Source organism: Balearica regulorum, chromosome 2 (genome assembly GCF_011004875.1).
Source record: "Balearica regulorum gibbericeps isolate bBalReg1 chromosome 2, bBalReg1.pri, whole genome shotgun sequence".
Lineage (NCBI taxonomy): Eukaryota > Metazoa > Chordata > Aves > Gruiformes > Gruidae > Balearica > Balearica regulorum.
In genome coordinates, this window is record NC_046185.1 from 42,493,560 (window position 1) to 42,516,867 (window position 23,308).

The 23,308-nt window shown below is 41.2% G+C and overlaps 1 protein-coding gene across 1 annotated transcript; it reads left to right on the top strand.

Annotated features, from left to right (window-relative positions):
* The first annotated feature begins 82 nt into the window (after positions 1-82).
* LOC104644074 (short chain dehydrogenase/reductase family 16C member 5) lies at positions 83-13,865 on the top strand. The gene is made up of 7 exons (XM_075744068.1): positions 83-230; positions 3,211-3,554; positions 8,362-8,493; positions 9,446-9,545; positions 10,693-10,837; positions 11,399-11,524; positions 12,612-13,865. The coding sequence occupies exons 2-7, from the start codon at positions 3,234-3,236 to the stop codon at positions 12,703-12,705; spliced, it is 918 nt and encodes a 305-aa protein (XP_075600183.1). The 5' UTR covers positions 83-230; positions 3,211-3,233; the 3' UTR covers positions 12,706-13,865.
* Positions 13,866-23,308: the final 9,443 nt, after the last annotated feature.

Genomic DNA, 23,308 nt, shown 5'->3' on the forward strand with positions numbered 1-23,308 from the left:
CTTCTCGGGAGCAGCCCCACCACTGCCCCCGGCCCGGCTTCCTGCCGCCGCGAAGAGCGAACCCTTCCGCCCCGCCCCCGGGCATCCGGTCAGCCCCGCACCGGGGCGGGCTGCCGCTATAAAGGCTGGGCCGAGCTGCCCCACCCTGCTGCTTGCTCTCCTCGGCCTGCTTTGCCTTTCTCATCCGCTCTGGGAGCAGCCGGCCGCTGTGTCACGCCAGGCAGGCGGAGGTACCTACGGCCGTGGGGGTCCCGGTGCTGGGGACGGTATGGGCTGAGCGAGCGCTGGGGGCGGGGCGGGGTGTGTGGCCGTTTTTGGCGAGGGTGTCGGGGGGCAGCCGGGCCCTGCGCGGGGGTGGTGCAGTGTGTCGCGGCGTGCCCCGGGGAGTCAGGCCTGAGAGAGGGTGGTGAGTTGGTCACAGCAGCTGGAAGCTGCCCGTGGGGTTATCGTGCGATGCTAATTGGCTTAGTAGGTGAGGTGTGCCAAGTGAGAGTAAGGTGGTGCAGCGTGGTCCAGGTGGTGAGGAAGGCATCGCTGCACCTCAGTCCTTGGGCTTAGCTACAGCACCACTGTGGTTTTGGGCAGTCACAACCTTCCAGGTGCAGTGAGCAAATGCACACTTGCCAAACTCTGCTCAGGTGATTGCATGATCAGCCTGTAATCCCTTTGGCTAGCAGAGGTGTTTTGCGGTTCAGATGCTATCCTCAGTTCTGTCCTTGTGCTTTGTGAGGACTGTCCATCTGCAAGAGCCGCTCTGCTGAGCATTAGCACAGGTACCAGCCAGTGTGTGCTGGCAAAGCTGTCTGCACTTGAAAAGAAGTCTGGTAAGCCACAGTAAAGTGTTTGATACTTCTCTGCAATACAAAAGCCCTCCACGCTTATGTCTGTGTGGGTGTAGGCATATTAAAAAAAACAATACATGGCATCAGAAGGGATCTGAGATGTTATGTGTGCCAAAGGTACTGTTGGCTAATTCACCTGTAAATAGAGCCTTGCTTGCTTTTTAGTTGAGGAGCCAAAATCACTCCACATGTGTTGGCTAATTTAATTGTCTATGTGGGTATGCTGGGAACAGTTGCTGGTGTAATTAGCAGTAGTAATGCAGCGAGCCAGTGAGAATGGAGGACTCCTGGCCCAAACAAAGCTGGGTTAGGCATGAGATCTGCCAGTGGAAATTGTTGCATTGAAGGATGCGGAGTTGGTGTTCTAACAGAAAGTCTCCTGGGGTTTGTATGCCTAAACCAACTCTACTTCTGTAAAAGAAAGTCAGTACTTCTCTAAGATCTTCCGTGTCTCTGATGCAAGCCTAATACGTGATTATTTTACTTAATAAATTACTGACATAAATTCTAAACTGGGTTTAGATCAAATTGTGTATTATACATTGAAAGCAGTTACTGCTTTTGTTTTTCCATAGGTATTAATTGTAACAATCTTATCTATTCCAGAGATACCAATCTCCTTTCATACAAGTGGAGGCTCTTACCTTAAGTGCATTAAGTTAGTGTAATCAAGTTAAATTCAGCAACTGTATTTATTTTAAAGATTTGGTCCTTCTTTTTTTAGACCCAGCAAAGAACTTGCGTTTCAAAAAACTTGCTGGTTTTTTGATATACATGAAATTTAATAATGCTTTTCCTGTATAACTCTCTGATCTTACTTGATATCTGTAGTAGATCTATAGCTATGAGATCCTACTACAGGAGATGTCAATACGGGCTCTAGAAAAATGTTCCTGTGCTGTTTTGGTACTTCTTCCATTTCTTACTTGCGTTACTACCTTTTGTCTGTGCCAGAACCTCTGTGCACATTTTTGTCCCATTTTAAAGGGAATGAGGAACACAGTGTTCACCCTGTGACTCTTCTTCAGAAAAAAGATTTTGTTTCCCTACCCACTATGTTTTTGATGAATGCTTTTCTGTTACCAGAGTAGTTTTAAGATGTCCTAATGTTCCTGCCAGAGAACTTTCTGAAATAACTTGTTCTGTGCTAACAGCAGCCTATCCCTTTTCAGAACTGGCCTTGTTTCACCTGTACAAAACTTGAGACTCATATGGATGTCCACATGCTAAATTTTGTGAACTTTGCTCAGAGTAGCAGATATCTAAGTAACTTATCTCTTGGCACTTGCCAAACACGATTACCTATACACATAGCTAGCAGTGTTAGCTAAGATGTGATCAAACTGGGTATGTAGTGCTAAAGGTTGCAGTGTAAGCGCCAACGTGCTCTACCTTTAGCTGAGAAGGAAGGTATAAATCCTTCATACCATAGTTCATCAAAGATTAAAACCTGCTGTGACCAAGGGTGCATTTCTTGCATAGCATTTGTATACTGGGAAATAAACAGCATTCTTTTGAGGACTTAAATGCCTGATCAGTGTCAGCATTACTGTGATGAGTACAGGCTGTGAAGTTAAATGCTTACCTGAGATGGTATGATTCAAGCCTGTGACATTTACTTAATGCAGAGAGGTGATGAGAAGAAAATCAACTGCTTTGCAGTGCATTCCTAAACAAAATACTCCACTCATTTGCAAAAGCTGCTCACCTCAATAGTGGTAGTAGTAGTAGTTAAAAAGCTAGTAGTGGCAGCCAGTAATTTACCTGGTCTGTTTTGGAGATTTAAAAGGATATTGTGTTCGGAAGCTCCCTATGCTGGCAGTTTTTCAGCAAGGTTGAGACTCTGACTTGGTCTGTGTATGGTTTCTTGATGACAAGGAGTGCCTACAAAGCAAAAAAGTAGATCAGGAAAAAAGTCTTCTTTTAGGACCACAAAAGTACTAGCTTGTGAGCACTAAAGTCATTCGATCAAGCCATAAGTTTTCATTCGTAATTGCCTCGCATTTCTGCTTCAGATGCTCAAGGGGCAACTATCACTTTTTGATTCTAGTTTTTGAGTCCATGTTCTCTCAGAGCGGAGATGGAAACCCATGATGGGAGGGGTGGGGAATTTCTAAAGCAGATGAGGGCAGGTGTTCCCTGCCTCTTGTCAAATGGTAAATCAATCCTGTGCTGTGCTCTAGAGGAGAGTAGGATCAATCTGGAGATGATACAGAAACAGGACAAATGGGTCAGATGTGCAGATGTAAGCTTATATATTTGTTGAAACAACACTCAGAAACAAGTGCTTTTCAATTTTCAAATATTGATGTTTGCATTTTTTTCTCTTTATGGGTTATTCTATCTGGTAAACATTTTCTTTTATCAGGTACCTAAAGAAATAGCCTCAAGATGAACTTCCTTCTGGAAACATTCAAAGTCATCGGACTTATTGTTTATTACTCACTGGAGTCGCTAGTATTCTTCATTGTGCCTAGGCGGAAGAAGAATGTTAGTGGTGAAATAGTATTAATAACAGGAGCAGGAAGTGGCATTGGAAGAATCTTATCTTTAAAGTTTGCCAGCCTTGGAGCCACAGTGGTTCTCTGGGACATTAATCAAGAGGGGCTCAAGGAGACAAGTAGACTGGCGAGAGAAAATGGAGCAGTGAGAGTGCACTGTTATGTCTGTGACTGTAGCAAAAGGCAGGACATCTACAGAGTAGCTGATCAGGTAAAGTATCTTATTTGTGGCTTTGACACTAATCTGAGTGCTTACACGTGTGTATGATGTATGATAAGTTTTAGCAACTTTAATCTCTTGATTTAAAGTTAATTCATTCAGAATGTATTGTGCATGCTACCTATTTCAAGAATACTGTTTTTTTTAGGATTGACTTGTGTATCTATGTTCCTTTAAAAATAAAAAGAGCTGGTTTTGTTTTCAGTAGCTAATTTCAACTGGGTGGCTTCTTATTCATTCGAATACTGAACAAGCGCTTACTGGTGAAGTGCAGAAAATGAGTTTATTGAAGCTAAAGCAGCATTTCAAGTTCTGGCAGCCTTTTACCAAAAGTAAACCCTAAAGACCGTACATTGTAAAAAGGATTAACTGCTTAGGCAATTTTCAGATAATTCCATGGTTGTGAATAGATTCTTGCAGACTCAATTTATCAGAACTAATAAATGTATCTTGAAGTCTTAAATATTTCTTACTTTCCTTTCTGAAGAGCTCTGTAAATATAGCATGTGGTTAGATATTTTGGGCAGACTAGTAGAATTGCCAAAAGCTAAAATTGCTTAACAGTTTCCATTATAACAACCTGTTCTCATTTGCTTAAAATGTTGCTAAACTTAACTATTGGACTAGAAAGTTTCCACAGTGAGTATTTGCCTGAGGATGGATTTAAAAAAAAAAAAACAAAAAAATTGTTCAGCTGTCTTCAGGAACATCTGTTAGCTGCAATAATGTTCCCCTTTTGGTGCTGTTTAAGAAGCTCTAGCCTTCTATATTTTTCTATCCATGCAAAAATGACTAGAAAAATCTTTCTGATAAGTGAATCTTGTGCATGACTTGCAGCTTATTTCTGGTACTATTGCTTTTGTATTCTGGTAATGCTGATCACCCTTGGTTCCCCCAGCAGCTCCGTTACGCTGGTTGAGTCTGCTGTCCCCGCAGAGCAGTTGCACATGTCTCGTCACAGGCCTGTAACCCTCCTTCCTGCTGAACTGGGAGGGGTGGAGGAGGAGGAGGGAGTATTGTAGTGTGAAGGACACTGGAAATGAAGATGGAAACTAACTTTCAGTTTTGAGGACTCAAGGGCTAGCACTTCAGTCCTGTGGAGAAAAGCAGTAGCAGAGACTTTCTGGCCAAGTATAAAAAGGAGAAGAGGGTGTGGATATGTGTGTGACAGGTTAGGAATGATAAAAGCATAGGTAGACAGGAGCGAAGAAGTGGTAAGAGGGTCTCAGTGCATGATTCATTGCTTATAATCTTCTGTCAGCAGTTCGCTAACAGCTGACCCACTAATAGTCCTCCTGTTGATCCATATAGAAGAAAATACCTTACTACTGTTATTTCAGAAGTGTCATGTCCTGCTGACAACTGATGTAGAATCATGCTGACAATTTTCCCATCTTATTAGTGGCAAAAAGACTTCAGGTAAACAGTGGCACCACACACTAACTGATGTGGTGTAGTAGACTTTGGCTCATAGTGTGTGCCATCGGCCTTTGCAAAATGAGGCAGCATGGTTCCAGGTTTTGTTTCTACCCCCGGTGATTCAGCTTCATGCAATAACTCGGAGTCTTGCAAGACTATAGCAAACAAAATTCATGCAGGCAGGGCAGGATATGGTTGAAAATTTGTGCCCATTAAAACAGTCTCAAAGCCAAAATGAAATGTATGTGAACCTTATACCTGCTTCTGGTACTTGATCAGCCACAGAGAGACCAGGAAAAAGTCACTCCAGTAGGAAGAAAACAAGAAAGCCCTGCACGTGTGGTGTCCTTGTTCTTTTCCTGTACCAACAGGATGAAGGACAGCTTTTGTCTATCAAGAGCTATAGCTTGCAACTTGTTTCTAATGTCCCTGTACCCCAAAAGGAATGTGGCCTTCTCTGATCTACCCCTCCCTCCCTTGAGTTCAGCTAAACTTGAAGCTAGAGCTTTGAAAGAGGGAAGTAACTCTGTCTTTTGATCCTCCTACTTGTAAGGAAACAGAAGCCTGTTCCTCATTATCATGTTGCAAAGTTGCATCTGGACTCACACTTACTTCTAGGATCTCTCTTACATGGTGCGTTTTTGTTTATCCACTTGTTAGTCAAGATGACAGTTTACACTCTCTACTTTTCTGAGAATCATCTTTCCGGTGCAGAGGAGCAACAGTAGAAGCACATTTCTTGGTGGTATTTCATGCTGCCTGTAAAACATTCAGTGCTTTATTCCACCTCTTGCAGGCAGTTACGGAGGGGTTTGTGGTTCTTAGAAAGCAGATGCTTTGGGATGCTGTTGGGGAACCCTGGGAATTTCTCACTACTAAACTTCAATATAAAAGCATAAATATAAATGCAGGAACAAACAGGAAATAGTCTTTACATGTGAAAAAAATGTTTATCTAGATCAGCTGTTTGCATAATGGTTGTGTTACCTAGGCCTAAAACAAAGACCTGGAAGAGGCTTTCCTGCACTGCACAAGTGGGCAGCTTTAGAGCTTTGGAAAGTTGACATTATCCCACCCCACAATAGCTAGTTGAAAGGCTTGGTAAAGGTCTTCTGTACTGGGAGTGTGAAAGCCTGGCACTAAGTGTCTTGGCTCTGTTGTGCACAAGGGAGAGCTGAGAGAAGGGAATTAAACCAGCCAATTTGCTGAGGACAGAGCTGCCACATCTAGTTAGTAGAGTAGCAGCATGAACAGAGGTGTTGTGAAGCTGGAATTATTTGTTTGAATGCATGCTATTTTTTAGCTTGTGATGAGAAGTACATACTCAGGTTGGTGACTAGAACGACTTCTCTAAGGCTGCCTATGGAGATCATGCGGCACTGCTTCAGAAATACTTAAATTGTTACGTGACAACTCTTGAGGAGGGGAATAGACAGACAAGAATGTGTGAGCAATAACTAAGGTGGAGAGGGGCTCTGACTGATGAATTTATTATAAAAGCTGTTCTGTATAATCCTAACAAGGCTGCTTTCTGTTTTTTAAACACTTAGTTAACAAGCGTGGACAAGATTGGAACATGTTTAAGGAAGATGAGGAAGTTAAGCTAGAATAAAGGATAGGTGGTAAATTATCCTTTAATTCTTTACTGTTACACAGGCTAGCCTACCTGGTCTGCTTGTGCTTTCTTTAGTCACTGTAGGCACCTCACAAAGGAAGCGCCATTAAGAAATGAGGTTCTGTGATCTGCAACTGTATGGCAAGATGGTATAAAACCAACATGGTTTCCCAAAGATACTGATCAGTACATGTTTAGCTCTTGATCTGGAAATCATAAATTAAAAAGCATAGACTACTCATTTCCTTTTCCCCAGATAGCTCAGATTAACGAACTGTACTTCGAATACTACATTCAATATTTTCATTCTCCTTTTGAGAGCTGGCCTCTGATTGTTCTCTCAGGTGAGCCTGTTCATGAAAGTTCTCAGTCTGGAGCTAAAATGAGAACTATACTTCCTCTTACTGAACTAAATGTGTAGATACTATTCTTTAGCCAACTTATTTTCTGAGAACCATCTTATAAGGATTCTGGTACAGCAGTAGAATTGAAGCAAATAAACTAGAAACAAGCTTATACACCATGAGCTGCAGAAGCTCATAAGACTTTTGCCTTCTGTGAATGCACATAGACTAAAATCTTCCTTTATTCAGAACCTTATAGCTTTTGTTTAATTTTCATAACAGACTACTACCCTTCCTAATGGTTTTCTCTCTTCTTGTGTTGCCCTGAGAGCTAATGTCAATGGAGACATGGTGTTCTTTCAGCCTGTTTTCATGAGAAATAAACTTGTAACAACCCTTTTTTGTTTGGTAATATCAGCTAAGTTCCTGACCTGTAAAGTTGCTTGAAGGAGTCAAGATACTTGAATAAATAAAAATGTTGTAAGGAGAAAACTAATTTTACAGGTGGTCTTTCTCACTGCCTATGCATAGAGGAATGCTTCTTATCAGAAATGACTTTTTACCCATTCTCATTCCACCACACTGAGGGCAGAAAACTCCATCTGCTCCCCAAAAAAGCTGTAGGGAAGTCTGGCTTAATGTGTGCGCTGTGGAATGTGAGTGAAATTAACACTAGTGAAAAACTACTGTGTAATACATGTCAGTGTTTAACAATCAGGCATATGAAATATTAAGATGCTGTTAAGTAGCTGCTGCCCTGTGCAGTGGGAGAGATGAATCCGTGGGCTGTTGGGATACAGGCAACTAATGCTACCAACTGGGAATCCACTTTTCCTTCTGCTCATCAGAAGACTCAAGAACTGTGCAAGCTGGCTTAAGCCATCGAGTTGTATGGCAGCACTGCTTTTCTGTTCAAGTTAATCTGTGGAAAATGTGGGAGGATTTGAGTATAACGCAAGGAACCTCACAACTGGAAGCTTGGGTACTGCAGCACTTGTGTAGATTTGATGTACCTGATTCTGGTGAACTCGCCTGAGGACCTATGTACTGTACCTCACTGCACGGCATAGAAATGGCCCTACAAACAGACTTGCTCGTTAGTTTTAAGATGGGTTTACTGTAGTTAAGCTGTCTCTAAGCAATAGAGACTTACCTGGAGCAGTCAACCAGAGGTGCTGGAAGCAGAAGCCTGTGTGGAAACTGTTGGGCTCCACACCTCCAGAGAAAGTCCAGTTGTAAGCTGAGCTCTAAAAAGGCATCAGGTGAGAATGTGCAAGAACCTGAGGTGTTTGGATCCACAACAAGCGTAATAAGTTCAACTTAATTGAAATGTGCAATATTTCTATTATGTTTTCATATATAAAAGTGGAAAAGTATGTTTTGTATTTATTGTGTAATATCTTGATACTTTTTGTTTTAGGTTAAAAAAGAAGTTGGCGATGTTAGCATCCTAGTCAACAATGCTGCTGTTGTAACTGGGAAGAGATTTCTTGATTGTCCAGATTCACTTGTGGAAAAAACCATGGAAGTGAACACAATGGCACACTTCTGGGTAGTACCTATACTTTATATATACATACTAAAACATCCTTTTAACATATTTTCAGTGTTAATTTTGCCTTTTGGAATTGAGGAAAATGTGGAAGGATATATAGCTCCTTGTAAGATCAGTCAGAAATTATTCAAGAAATTATTTTCTATGCCTGGGAGTCTGTAAAATAAAAGGGTGGAAGAATGGATCCTTTAGGAACTTCTGGGGTAGGTAAGTGGAAGCAAAACTGCTTTGTATTTAGAAATAAGTCTTAAGAACTGAAGTTTACCATTCGTGAAATTCTGAAGCTAATCATGTGTTATAATACCTCAATATTAATTGGCATGAAGCAGGCCCAGCCTAAATGTTGCTGCTCTAGTAACAGAGAAGTGTTCAATTCTGTTAGTGTGGGGCTTTTTTCCAAAATGAGTAACTTAATGGGCTTTTTCTTCCTTCCAGGGAAGGCAGGCCATCTATATGGTGTTCCTAGCATAAAGAATTGCAAAGGGGATATTAAAACATGCTCCAGTTTCTTCATAAATAAATTTAATCACAGATTAATTTAATAGAAGAAAGACATGAAATTCAAATTTCTGCCATTTTACAAAATTTGCAGTGAGCACTTAATTCTCATTTGAAACATTGCAGTGCTGAGCTTTAGGCCAAAAAACTTAACTAGCTGAAGCTGTATCTTTAGCTTGCAGCAAATTAGCATCTGTCTTTGAGGAGAAAGTGGTACTGATGGGGCCTGGAAAGTCCCAATTTAGTAGTTGAAAGCTGGAGTTCAAACAACAAACTCTTTTCTTTTTTTTTCTTTTGTGGGGTGTGGGTTCCCCCCCCCCTTCTCTTCCATAATGGAAGCAGGGAAACTTATGTCAACTGTAGGGAGAATTTCTTTAACACCACCACCTTCAAAATATTATAGCATGTAGCTTAGTAAAATGTTTCATTGCAACTCTGACTTACATTGCAGACTTACAAAGCCTTCCTCCCAGCAATGATGGCCTCTAACCATGGACACCTGGTTAGTATTGCAAGCTCAGCAGGACTGGCTGGAGTTAATCGCCTTTCAGGTAGTGTATGAAATGTTCATTTAGACAATTAGTTTGATTTAAACTCTGCAATCAATACTCATGAAAAAAAAATCTGATCTTGAGTTTCTGGGCCTTTGCATGTAGGTAGAGCAAATGATCACACTTTCAAACTCACTGACCTTAACCAGACCATTCCTTTCAAAAGAGTTTTCCAGATGCTCAGCAGTGCTGTGAAACAGGTTTTTCTGCCAAGGCAGTTAGAGGATCTAGGAGCCATATAGAACTTTGGAAACTGAGAGCTTCAATGTTGTTAAAATTAACCTGCGGGTATTTAGTGGGGGAGAGGCCACCCTTCTTTTTTAAAGCATGTTCTCAAGCTACACAGAGTGCCATACAGGTTTCCCTAACTCAAAGAACTACTAAAATTCAGATGTGGTACAGAAGCAGAGGTGCGATATCTCATTTTGCGTTTTCTGTCTCTCAGCTGCTCATTCAAGAGGACCCGTATGGTGATGGAGGGAAAGTGTTGAGATTAGATCAAACTCAGAAGGCATTTCTGGAAAATGAAATAAGGTGACATAACAGTAAAAGAAATCTAGCTTCAAGGCAGTGATAATGAAGAAAAATTGAGTTTCAAGTTGAAACCATATTGGAGAGTCTTGAAAGCTTGAGTCTGATGCATAAGAAGCTAGTGCATGAATTCAAAGATAAGGTCTGGTATGAAAAGATAATTTCATCTGCTAGTTTTCAGTAGGGAGCAGAAAGGTGATAGCAGGAATGCAGTGAGAAAGCCTCTGTTTGCCAGTCTAGTACAAGTTAACTTAGGAGAGGGAAAATAAAGGAGTAAATCAAATCAAAGGCAAATTTTATTAGTAACTTAATCCTGAAAACAGTTCCTACTCTGTTGTATTTTATTATGGGACAGTAATTTCCTGCAAGTACTGTGTATATATCACTTCTATAATATAGTGTTGCTGTTGTATACTGTAAAAACAAACCACCAAAACAAACAAACAAATCCACCTGTGGCTAGTTAGTTTACTTACTAGAGTATAGTTTTGTCCCTGTTCTCTGTCAAACTGTGACTGCTCTGGTGTCAGTGGTAGGAGTTGCTGAACCTGTTTAGTAAAGATTAAGTAGTAAATTAAAATGTTTAACTGCAATTACTGTTTTATTTATTTTACAGATTACTGTTCAAGTAAATTTGCAGCAGTGGGTTTTGCAGAGTCAGTTGATTCAGAGATGAGAAATCTGGGAAAGACTGGTGTTAAAACCACAATTGTGTGTCCTTACATCATAAACACGGGAATGTTTGATGGCTGCAGAACCAAGTGAGTAGACTCTTGTGAGGGATTTATGCAACTTGCACATCTAGCATGTTATGTACTCCTATTTCCTTTATGAAAATCATGAGATAGGCTTTTCTGTGTGTTACTTTTAGGGCGTTAACTGCTATCCAGTGACTGGGCAACCCAAATGGCAAAGCCTTTGGTACTTTACTGTTCATTTAAGCTGAAATGTGAAACATAATTGGTGTCCTTTCCTCTACAGAAGCCAAATACTCCAGTTATCCTCTCTGGTTTCTAAACCCCTGTTCAACTCCTGAAATCAGTGGCACAGCTTTGCTCAGTATGCTTGTATAACGACAAATGTGGGAGCCCAATCAAAGCCTAGTTAGTATGTCTTAATCTGGATTTGTTTTATGAGAGACCCTACAAAGGGAAAATAACAATGGCCGCTCACTCTCTAACATAACGAAGGTTCTGCTGTTTATAGGATTTGTGGTATTTATTTCTTCTTTTAGTTGAATAACTGCAAAATGGAGACTTATTTTGAGTAAGATGTGAATCCAAAGCAATTTGTATTATAGTAAGAAATGTCTTCTCTTCCAGGTGGCCACGTCTGCTTCCCACTCTAGATCCAGAGTATGTGGCTGAGAAGATAGTCACTGCTGTTCGTCAGGACCAAGAAATATTGCTGCTACCACGCAGTCTTTATTTTTTATTTGCTTTGAAAAAGTAAGTTATGCCTTTCCTTCTTTTCCTCTCTCTCTTTTTTATCCAGGGATGTTTCAGCTATATTTTTGACTAAAAGTGCAAACCAGGCTTCTGCTTGGTGTACATTTTCATTAAATTCTGCATGTTTCTGGAGGGGTGTTTTGTTTGTTTCTAGGGGTTCGGTCTACCCTTGGACCACAGAACAATAACAGAAATGTCTAACTGTGACTTGCTGATTCCAGTGGGGTGCAGTTTTACTGTGGGCTGTAGAGTCGGGGCCTGCTCCTCAGTAACTGCATATCTTGGGTCTTGCCCCAGCATTAGGGCACTTCTGGCTCCGTTGCGAGCCAGGTTGGGAAATTGAGCTAATAACTCAGGCTGCCAAATGAGTGTAATGGCTGTTCTGAGAGGACCAGTGGTACTCTGTTCTAGAGAGCAGACTGTCTTTGCTAGTGTCGTGGTTTTGCCGCAGCTGGCAGCTAAACACCACATAGCCACTCGCTCATTCCTCCTCCCCCCCAAGGGGATGGGGAGGAGAATGAGAAAAACTTGTGGGTTGAGATAAAGACAGTCTAATAGGATAACAAAAGACATTAGTAATAATTATTATAATAAAACAAGTGATGCACAAATGCAATCGCTCACCACATGCGGAAAGGAAAAAACCAGACCAACCTGATGCCAGATCTGTTTCCGAGCAGCAATCCTGCCTCCCGGCTCGCTTCCCCAGTTCCATATGGAGCAAGACGTTATACAGCAGGGAATATCCCTTTGGCCAGTCTGGGCCAGTTGTCCTGGCTGTGCTCTCCCAGCTTCTTGTGCACCTGGCAGGGCGTGGGAACCTGAAAAGGCCTTGACTTAGTGTAGGGACTACAGCTACCTAGCAACAACTAAAATGTCAGTGTGTTAATGTTATTCTTGTCCTAAATCCAAAACAGAGCACTATAGCAGCTACTAGAAAGAAAATTAACTCTCTCAGCTGAAACTAGGACAGCCAGTATTAGCCAGGTTAAACTAATCCTGTGATAAACTGCATAACTCTTCTGATGTCTGGGTTTTCTGTTGTTTTTTTTGTTGTGTTTTTTTCTTCAACTCCTCTACCTTACAGTATCCTACCAGTGAAAACAAGTGTTCTCATTGCGGATTATTTGGGAAACCCCAACATCATGGATAACTTTAAAGGTCGAGCGAAGAAGGACTGAAAAAGCACAAAATTCAGAGATCAGCAACTCTAAAGTGGACCTTGTTAAAGGTGGTGGTGGGAAAGGTCTTCCTCTCTAGCAGCTCTGAACTTAAGGTGCCTCACTTCTCATTAGTAACAATTTTTAAGGAAATTGATTTTCAATTGGTTCTTAATCAACAGCTTTCACTCAAACTTTTTTAAATCTAGTGAACTGTTTGCTTTTCACCTCATTATGGAGATACATTAACTGAAATTAGTTCCTTTGGTTATGTCTGTTATAATGCCTTAAATACAATCCTGCATCGCAAACTAGCAGGTTTGGGGGGGAGAAGAGACCAAGAAACCAAGTGTACTTGGCAGGGAGCCAGGAAAGCCTGTAGTGGACCTGCCATTCACTGAACCACGAGGAGGGGCTGTACTGCTGCTGCCATTGCCATTCCCTGGTAAGCTGAGGAATTAAAGAGTTTCCTGACACAACAGATCTGAATTTATACAAATGGAAGTTTTATGAAACGAAAACTTGTGCTGTGTTGGTGCAAAACCAATGAAATACTAATTTTTGGAGGTGGTGATCTCAGGTCTCACAGACGACTATGGATGTTGGGGAGGGGGGAAGGATATATATTATTTTATTGGGTCTGGCTGAGATGGAGTTAATTCTCCCCACAGCAGCCCTCAGTGCTGTGCTGTGCATTGGTAGCCAGCCAGGTGTTGGTAACACACTGGTGGTATTGCTACTGCTGAGCAGTGCCAGCGCACATCAAGGCTGTTTTGCCAATGTTTCTCCCCCCCTCAGCAGTAGGCTGGGGGTGGGCTAGATCTTGGGAGTGGACACAGCCAGGACAGCTGACCCCAACTGAACAAAGGGATATTCTGTACCATATGACATCTGCCCAGCAATAAGAAACTGAGAGAGGGGGAGGAACAGGGTGGCAGCATTTGGTGGGTTTTTTTGTTTGTTGGTTGGTTTTTGGTTTTGTGGTGTTTTGTTTGGGGTTGGTTGTCTTTTTTTACAACATTTGTCTTCTGGAGTAACCACTAGGCACACTGAAGCCCTGCTTCCCAGGAAGTGGCTGGACATCACCTGCTGATGGGAAGTAGAGAATAAATCTTTTGCTCTTTGCTTTGCTTCTGTGCATGGCCTTTTGCTTTTCTTACATTAAACTGCCTTTATCTTGACCCACGAGTTTGGTTTTTTCCATCTTATTTTTCTCCCCTCCCTGCCTTGCTGAGGAGGGGAGTGATAGAGCAGCTTGGTGGGCACTTGGCCTCCAGCCAAGGTTAAACCACCACAATTATGTATTTGTGTTGCTCATCTACTTTTTGTCTAATTTATTTTAAAAGTTAATACTATGACTGCAACTTTGTAGTAGAAGTCTTTGTATCTTCTAAGTGCAATATTTTAAGAACAACTTTAAATTTTCATCTCCTAAGCAGAATAAACTTGTAGTTATAAAGCATAAGACTGTCAGTCAAGGTGGACCATCAAACATCTTGCCAAGTCAGATAGTGAGCTACTAAAACCAAAGATATTACATTGTATAATCCGGGTTTCTCTTGGGATTATTTCAGAAAGGAATGATGCTGGCAGAACTGCAGTGAATGGGATCATTACAGCCGTAGCTTGGGTAACAGCATTATGTTTTGCTTCTTTGAATTGGGCAGCAGGTTGCCTTGTGTCTATAGAGATTTGTTTTACTTTCCCTTTACTCTTAGGACGGTCCATTTATTTTGGACCTATGCTGAGGAGGCCTTGCCCTTTTTGACAATGGCCACCAAGAAAACTGAAAGTCCCCTTGACTTTTGGTAAATCCAAAACAAGAAAAAGGAATATTATACCTTAAATGTATGTCATTTATGCATGTGCTGGCTAAGCCCACCTCATGTCATGATACTCTTGGCAATTGGTAACACCTGCAAACTAAGACTAAAATGCATGAGCATGAAATTAATTGAAGGACAGAATAGAGAAATGGGTGTTTTGGTTTTTTCCCCATGATGGCCTAGAAAGTACCTTAATTTCCCTTGTCTATACAGTTAGTGAGGTTTACCAACAGAGAAAGGTTTACAAAGAACTGCTTTACTACTGATGAGCAATAAACACTGAGGAAAATAAGTGTGTTGAAAATAGTCTTACCTTTATGATGGATTGATGAGAGTTAGACTGATGAAGAAAAGATTCATCTTACTGTCCTTTCACATCTGCATCTTTCCTACTTCAGAAATTCTGCTCATTTTACAGTACACTTTGGGAAATTAAAGTTACTAATTAAAAAACAGATACTGCCTAAATGTGCTGTCCATACATACATTGCACTGCTCACAAAGTCAATCACTAATAACTATGTGGTGTACCTGTGTCTTGTAGACTCCTTGCCTTTTTATACTAACAAAGCACATTTTTCCTCCTAAATACGAAATACTAGGTGTGCAGGATTCTGGAGCAAAGGAGGAGTACATTATACATATGAACAGTGTGTATCAAACTCCAGCTTGTCTGAGATCAAGTAGTTTTTCATTCTTGGTGTCTCTCTGAACATGTTCTGCTGAGGGAAACTGAAAGCAGTGAGTCTGGCTGTGGGATTTGTGGATTCTCAGCAGGTTCAGGTTTGTTATGCCACTAGGAGGATCTTACCTGATAATGTGTGCCAGAGAAGTACATCTCCATAGGGATTTTACTATGTCACAGAATCATTGAACTTGGAAAGAACCTCTACTCAGAGCAAGGTTAATTAGAGCCAGTTGCTCAGTACTGTGTGCAGTCATGTTTTGAGTATCTCTAAGGCTGGAGACTCTACAACTTCTTTGGGCAACCTGTTCCAGTGATTGCTTGCACTCAGTTTAAAAACAAATAAATGAAAATTGCATTTAAATTGAATGTACTTTTTTCAATTTGTGCCCATTGCCTCCTGTCCTTTCAGTAGATACCACTAAGAGCCAGGCTCTGTATGTTACACCTTCCCATCAGGTTCTGATGCACACTGAGCCTGAGCCTTTTCTCTAGACTGAGCAGTTCCAGCTCTTGACCTCTCCTTGTATGACAGGTGCTCCAGTACTTCACTTGTCTTTGTGGCCCTTCACTGGACTCACTGCAGTGTGTTCACCTTTTAGAGAACAAGTTCTGTAATAGGTTAAGTGTGCCTAATCTTTCATACAGAGCTTCACTAGAAAATCTCTGCTAGCTAGCTGTCCTGGTAGGAGCACACAAATACTGCTTTCATGCAAGTGTGCTGCTACTACTTGGAATATTATGGTCACTGTCATGTTACTTTGTGTGGCTGGAGGATAATTGCGTATCCTGTTGGTGGTTTCGATCTCCCACATTTCCTGAGATGGCATGACAGATACATAGAGTTGTATCATGGAGGTTAAGCAGCACAAATCTGTCCCCTGTGTTCAGGAGGTGGTATGGGGGGAGTGTTTGAATCTTCAAGTGATTCAAGTGAGATAAAAGATGGCTTACTTCTAGCTTAACAGTGATTGATTACTTTCCTAATGCCAAAAACGATTCTCTCCTGCTCTCAGCAAGAAAACTCCTCACAGAAGGATTGCTGTAAGATCCAAACAAGAAGATGGAACGTGAACTGGAAGAGCATCTCAGCTGTGACAGCATCATGTCTCACAACAGCAGGGGACTGCTTTCTGAAGTACATCAGGCAGCTCCCACAAAGGAATTCTTGGTTTCATGACCATTGCTTGAAACTTTTAATAGTCTCTAACAAAATGACTGGGATGGCTGCATTGGCTTGACAATCACTGATACAGTGATTCAGGGACAGTCCAGAGCATGGCGTTTTGTTGCCTGTTGCGTTTCTTTTCCATGTGAGTTATATTCCTGCGGTAACAGAAATCTTAACTATCCTCTAATGCTTCAAAGCATAGATAATGTAATTTTTCTTGGCACTAACTTGATCCTCTGAACAAGACTGAGGAGGAAAACAATAAAAAAAATAGCAGTTGAGATACAGGCTATATATCTAGAAGAGGGTGTCCCTGTCTAGGGCAGGGGGTTGGAACTAGGTGATCTTTAAGGTCCCTTCCACTCCAAACCATTCTGTGATTCTATGGTTTTATGAATTTGGAAATCATACCCAAGAGCAATATGTAGCTGCTTGGAAGCTGGTCTTCATGATGGTCTGATCTCAATTTCAAGAAGGAACCAAATCTCTTTTTCTGGTAACTCTTCTAGTAGCAGTTGATCTTCTCAAGACACCTACGTGGACTCCATGCTTTGCTAAGCAGCTGTCCAAAACCATAGGTTTTGCAAAATAAATCAAAATAAAACAAAATAACTTAGTGTATCCAAATGAGTTTTTCTTCATTGTGACAATCAGGAGAGTCAGGTTTGGATCCACAGCTATCAGATATTCCAGGAGAATGCACTGTCTCTCCAGTGAGACTTAGCAGGGTCATTGGTGCTTCAATAGGTGGGGGAGAATTACAGGCAGTGGCTTTTGTTCACTCAGTGTATAACACAGTTTCTCTGTAGTCCTAGGTATCTCTCTGCCAAAGCCACCAAGCTTGCAGCCTGAAGTTCTGCAGTTAGCATGTACCTGAGGAAAACAGCTTTGTCTAGGGAAGAAGGGTGAAAAAAACCTTCACACCTTCTTCCCTTGCCCTTGGCACTATTCACACTAGGAATAAGAGTGTCCTCATGATCTGGACACAATGTACAAAAGGGTATGACAAATGCATAGACTATATGCTAAGGTGCCTTGCAGTGTTGGGTCTGCTGGCTAGTTACAACAAACCTTGATTATTGGTATAGCTGTGTTGAGAGATGTCACATTTATCTAAGGTGGTGAATAACTACATCTATCTAAGGAAACACAGTTCTGCAGGACTTGTTCTGGGATAGTCTCCCAGACTCCTTGCCCAGGAGGGAAGAACTATAGACAAGACCCAGGAGAGGCAGAGCCCTAAGACAGGGTCTGGCATATTCTGACACTTCCTCCTCTCCATGTCTTGAGGTCTAGAGGCAGCATCCCTGGCTGTGGTGCAGAAAAAATCAGCAGAGCCAGAACGTGAGCAGCAGTGCTGTCAGCAGATGCAGCCAACAGCAAAAAAAGAGGTTCTTACCAAACAAATTTTGTCTGTTAGCATCGTAAGCTTCATGCCGTGAAGGTGCCATGATCTAAGCAATGAAACCTAGGTGATGGTGCAGTACTACGGGGGAGGAATCTGCATCACCTGTATGAAGTGCATCACTGTAAAAGCAGCATCATAAAAGCAGAAAAAGTACTGAGGAAGTTTATTTCACCACTTCAAATGGGAGTCCACTAAATATGTGGAGGGATGCAAGAAAAGAGGGAAGGGTGATATTGTTGATGAGTAATTAATTAGTACATGGTCTCCTTATGAGAAGTATCAGAAGATACCCTTTGGTCCACAGGATTTTTGAAGGCTGGGTCTGTTCCTACTGTTTTACAGAATTTCCTGAGCTAAACAAGGGGCGGGTTAGCGTTGTGTCTTAAAGTCTCAAACAAGGTGTTTTGTAAAGACGATAAGCAAAGGTTTAGGCACTTTGGAAAAGCCGAATATAGGACGGGAAGGGTGTCTGCTGAAACTAGCAGTGTTGTTAATACAGGAAGAGACATGTTTCTAAGGCTATATTTTGGGTTTGTGTTTCTCAAGATATTTAATTGGGAGCACTGCACCAACTATGTTTGCTATCTTCACCTTACCACTTACTAAATATGGTGGATTTTAGTGTAGCGTGATAATTACATAAAAATCTACGTAAAGTTGGGAGGGTGTTTATTTTGTTTGTACAAGTCTGGAAACTAACTGTAATGGGCTACTGTAGAGATTAACTACAAAGTACTACAAGTTTGAAAAGCACCACTGCAGTCACAAATACATAATGCTGCAGAGATAATTTGAAATAATCATGCCATGATTGTTTTAATGTGGGATTTCAGCTGGTGTAGAGAGGGAGAGGGAAGGGAGGGAGGAAGGAAGGGAGGAAGTCCATAAACATTTGGTGTTACAAATTTGACAAAATGACAGCAATACTAACAAAGGCCCTCTGGGTCCACAGAATATATATACACACACACATATACACATATATGCTTCAATTATACATATATGAAGTGTATTTTTTAAGTTTTGTTTGGACTCTGCCTGTGCAGAGGTAAAAAGAGGTAGATCAGAGCTGTTGTGAGCGAAGGAGCAACACGCACCCTTCCTGAGGCAGACAGGAAGGGTTCCAAATCCACCCCCTTTTCAAAGTTTTTGCAATGTGGTATGCCATAGCAGACTCAAGCTTTACATCTGAGGCCATGTAGTGACTTGCCTGTGCAATGCTTTCTCTCTTGGATTAAATAATCTCTTTAAAAATTACAGGCATTTTATGGCGTAGCACCCTGGCTGGTAAGAACACACACCGAGACAACACTGGCATGTTCGCATCTTTTTTTAATTCACCCAGACACAAGGCAAGCCTTTTTGCCATTAGTTTTTTAGATGATGACACAGAAATAATAGATTTTTCACATTTGAAGGAAGAGCTGTTGCATTAGTTCCACTGTGGAGGCCTGTCCTGTGTTCTCTTGTATACATATGCTTTTTGGTTTATTGTATTACAGCAGACAAAGACATACCATGAATATCCATCCATGTTCTCCACCTGAGTTATAGGTTGGTTTCAGTTTTTTTTCTTTTTAATGGTGTTCTCTTAACATGCAAAAGAAACACTGAAAGTACACATAGATTAAGGGAATAAGCTAGGAGAGATGTTCAGGGATCACACCATTCCTTGGCTGAGGATTTGGGGGAGATAGACTAGGACAACAAATTATGCCTTTGGAAAGCAAATATGAATTCTCTTAACTATTTTGAAGCACCTGATCTAGCCACTTTTTGAAAATCCAGGAAATCACCCTGAAGAAATCTACAATGTCTGTTCTTACATTCCTACATGTAAACTATTACAGCTTGGTAGAGACTAACAAAGTTCTGCATTAGTTAGGGCTTCACACCCATGTATTCCATGAAATCTGTTTTGGAAGACACCCTTTGCCACAGGACTGGTCTCCAGTTTTTATACACCTACAAATATTTTTAAAGAACATTTTCACACCAGTAGATCTATTAATCTTTAAACTGTAAACCAAATATAACCTAAATGAAGAATGACTTGAGGTGAGGAAAGGGCTCAGAAAAGGCAGTAGCTAAAATGGTGTCTTGCAGAGACTATTTGAGGTCACAGTGCTGGAAGGTTGTGTTTGTTCCCAACTGGGGAAGTAACTACCCTTCTTCTTTCCTCACTGTGTAAGCAAGCAAGAAGCTTTGACTTTTGTAGGGATGCACTGATAATATCCACTAATCAGGGGCAGAATGGTCCTGCATCTAACTTTCATCAACCAAATATTCATGGCACTGCATCAGTAATGACTTACTAGCACTTCAAGATTTCTGGAAATTCCTTGGCTCTCATCCTATTACCACTCCCAAGTTGGACTGTAAGGAGACTTGGATGGAAAATATTAAGAACCTTTGTATTTTGTCTGTGTAGGGAAAGGACTGCTATAAATTGACTGCTGTTATCTTAGAGCTTTTTAAAGAAGACTAACAAAATGGATTGCTAAATGGAGTATAAACCCTTAAGAAGTAAGATCCCTCTTAACAAAAGCGATTATCTGATGAGAAAAAAAAATACCTGTAAACTTACATACACATACATTGTGCTTTTAACTTTTTTAGAATAAAGTTAATAGAAAGGTAAATAGTTAGCTGCTCTAGTCTGGAGACTTGCAACACTAAAATGGCCGATGGTTTGAAAATGAATTGAGGTAGAAAGACGAAAAAAGGCAAAATAGTCAGTACAATGCTCATAATACTTGTTTGGCTCTAAGATTTTTGTGTGCTGTCATGCAACTAAGCACACAGCTTAGCAGTGGCTTTCCACTGAGGTTCGAATGGTATTAGAGCACACAGTATTACATGCCACAACACACCCTTGCATTTCTTTTTCTGCAGATATTTGGATATCTGCATTCTCCATGTGGTGATGTTTTGGAACATCACCTCTGCGTGTAAGAACCTCAAATAGCATCAAGTCCAATGTCTTTTATTCCAGACAATAGAATTTTTTTTTTATATTAAAGATGTGGGATGTTCATGGAAAAAAATATGTGAAGGAATGCCTTTGAGTAAATCTCTTATCTTTCTCAAACAACATGCTTATCATAAGACTAATTTGAAGGCTTATTAAGAGACAGTAAGCATGATATATGAGCAAACCTGGCTCATATTTGGATTCTGCCACATCCTTGGACCTTCCCCCACAAAAATGTTAATAGCAGTCAGACTTGTTCCAAAAATAAGAATTGATAAAATTACACTTGTTCATTTAGCTTGGTCCTGCCAGCTGATGAACCCTCTGGCTTTGCTACAATGAGGAATTACACAGATGATACATAACTTCTTTGAATAATTCTTTTTGGCACTGTTTTCTCTACCCTACATGACTGAGAATTTAACCATCATTGTGCCACCACTGGTTTGCAGGAGGATTTTTGGCTCAGAGGACACTGACAAAGATGATTGATAGGAAATACCTGTTGGGAAGGGTGATCTGACCAACCAGCTGAACAGGGCCCATAATACTGCTGCTCTCCACAGGGAAGAGCGGAGAGCTGAAGATGTGCTTTTCCTGAGGATGGAGCCAATCCCCAAATATATATAAAGGTATACAACAAAGAGGCCAAAGTAAACAACATTCAGCAAAATAATTGCCATAGTAGGTAAAGCTTAGGGGTTTTATCTTTGTACTTACTAAATTCTATCCTCTTCATGGTGGGCAAACAAAGTAACTAGCTCTGACTATATTTTCTTCAAACTTCAGCCACTCAAGGAACTATTGCTGGTTAGATTAAGTAAGTAGTACAAGTCTGTACCACAGCAGGTGGAGAACAAAATGCATGCTGGTTCTTCCCAAGGTTCACAACAGAGACTTGGAGATGATCTCACAATGTCTACTTGCTTGTCAGCAGGGGCGGTTGGTGCTACTGTTGCCAAGATAAGGCAGATGGCTTATACGCTACTTTGACTATCAAGGGGAAGAAGGTACCGACACTAAAAGAAATAGTAAAAAAGGCCCATTGATCACATTGATTAAAAATTATTGTGGTGAACTAGCATTGTTTTGTGTCTCCCCAACAGTCTTTGTAAAGGACATTTAGACTCACCACGCAGTGACAATAACTTCTCCACGTTTTTCTCCCTAGCAGCTGGTTGGACATGTGCAGTCCTGTGGGGATGTAGAGCCTGGCAAAGTTTTCCATGTGTTTTTTTAGCTTTTCTCCTGTCTCTCTCCACTATCACCAATCCAGAAAACAGTAATTTAAAATGGCAAGATTTCAGAAGGCTTTTCTAGCTCTCATCTCTTTTCGGGAACAATCTCTCTGGCTGGAAAGATTCCATTACTTTCCATGTTGCCAACTGGAAAAGTGAAACATCCCTGACCAATATTTCTCCAGTTAGTTAGTTACATTGTACATGAGCTATTCAGCCATTGCTTTTTCTGCTAAAGAAAGCTTTACAGCAATGCCTGTGGAAAGCCCTATCATGAATGAGCACTTGCACAGGGAAGCTTTTATTAAACAAGATCTCAATAGGGATTGCTGAAGTCACAGTAAAATCCGTGCAACCGCCTCTAACTCCAGCGAATCTCGATGTGCAAGCAGGAAAATTCTCCCAGCTGCACAAGACAATTTTCTTGCTAGTCTGCCTTGACAGCTCACTGTTGCTTGAGGAAATGGAGCCAAGCTATCACTTTTAGCACTTCAGCAGGTGATTCACCAGCAGCTGAGTCATCCCCATCCAAGGCTAGCACATCCAAAACCCAGGGAGGGGTGGACGGCTGGGGAAAGGAAGTACAACAAACCTTCTTCCACTAATTCATGCCATCTGGGAGTGACAGCCCATAGGCCTGCAGCTTTATTTGCAAAATATTGTTTACAATTTTTATTACAAAATCCATAGGGACTTAAGACTTAATTTTATTTAACAGTTCATCATCATTACACAAACTGTTGTTCTGGCTTCAGCTTCAGAACACAGGAAGCAATACTCATAAGATTAGTTTGTCAGGCTTTTTTTGTAGACTTTGGTAGTTAAGAAGTCAAACAATTAGATGGGAAAATTGAAACTGAACCCACTGTCATGCAATTGGAGTCTTTTGGTGTTAGAGGTCCTCTGGTGAGCCACAGAGGATATGAGCTGTTGCAGAGTCTTGACTCATCCCTTTGGTTGGTGGTAACCCCAGCTTACACGGGAGGTCTCTTGGCCTAAATATTCATAACCAAACAGAAGGGCAGCAATCACAAATGGTTATCTGTGAGCAGATGCTGTGCGGTGCCTGTAGCTCACGTGTCCCAGTGCTTGCACAATCACTTTGCTTAAGTGTGAAATTACATAAGACCAGTCATTAACCCCACCGAAGCTGTTCCCTTTAACCTGCTGGGTTAGAAAATGCGATCAGCTCAGTGAAGGATCCAGCGAGTACGAGAAGTGGCACGGAAGGTTGAAGATGAGACTGTCCCTAGGCAAGGGGATGGGGTAAAGGGAGCAGGGTCTCCCCATTTGACAATGGTGAGCTGTTAGCTCAGCCCTAC

What these genes read in the sequence shown, in the direction of transcription:
- LOC104644074 (XM_075744068.1), top strand. Translation starts at nt 3,234, where the DNA reads ATGAACTTCCTTCTGGAAACATTCAAAGTCATCGGACTTATTGTTTAT. An exon ending in TTTGATGGCTGCAGAACCAA is followed by an intron (nt 10,838 to 11,398) that starts GTGAGTAGACTC and finishes CTTCTCTTCCAG; the next exon opens with GTGGCCACGTCTGCTTCCCA. An exon ending in TTTTTATTTGCTTTGAAAAA is followed by an intron (nt 11,525 to 12,611) that starts GTAAGTTATGCC and finishes TCTACCTTACAG; the next exon opens with TATCCTACCAGTGAAAACAA.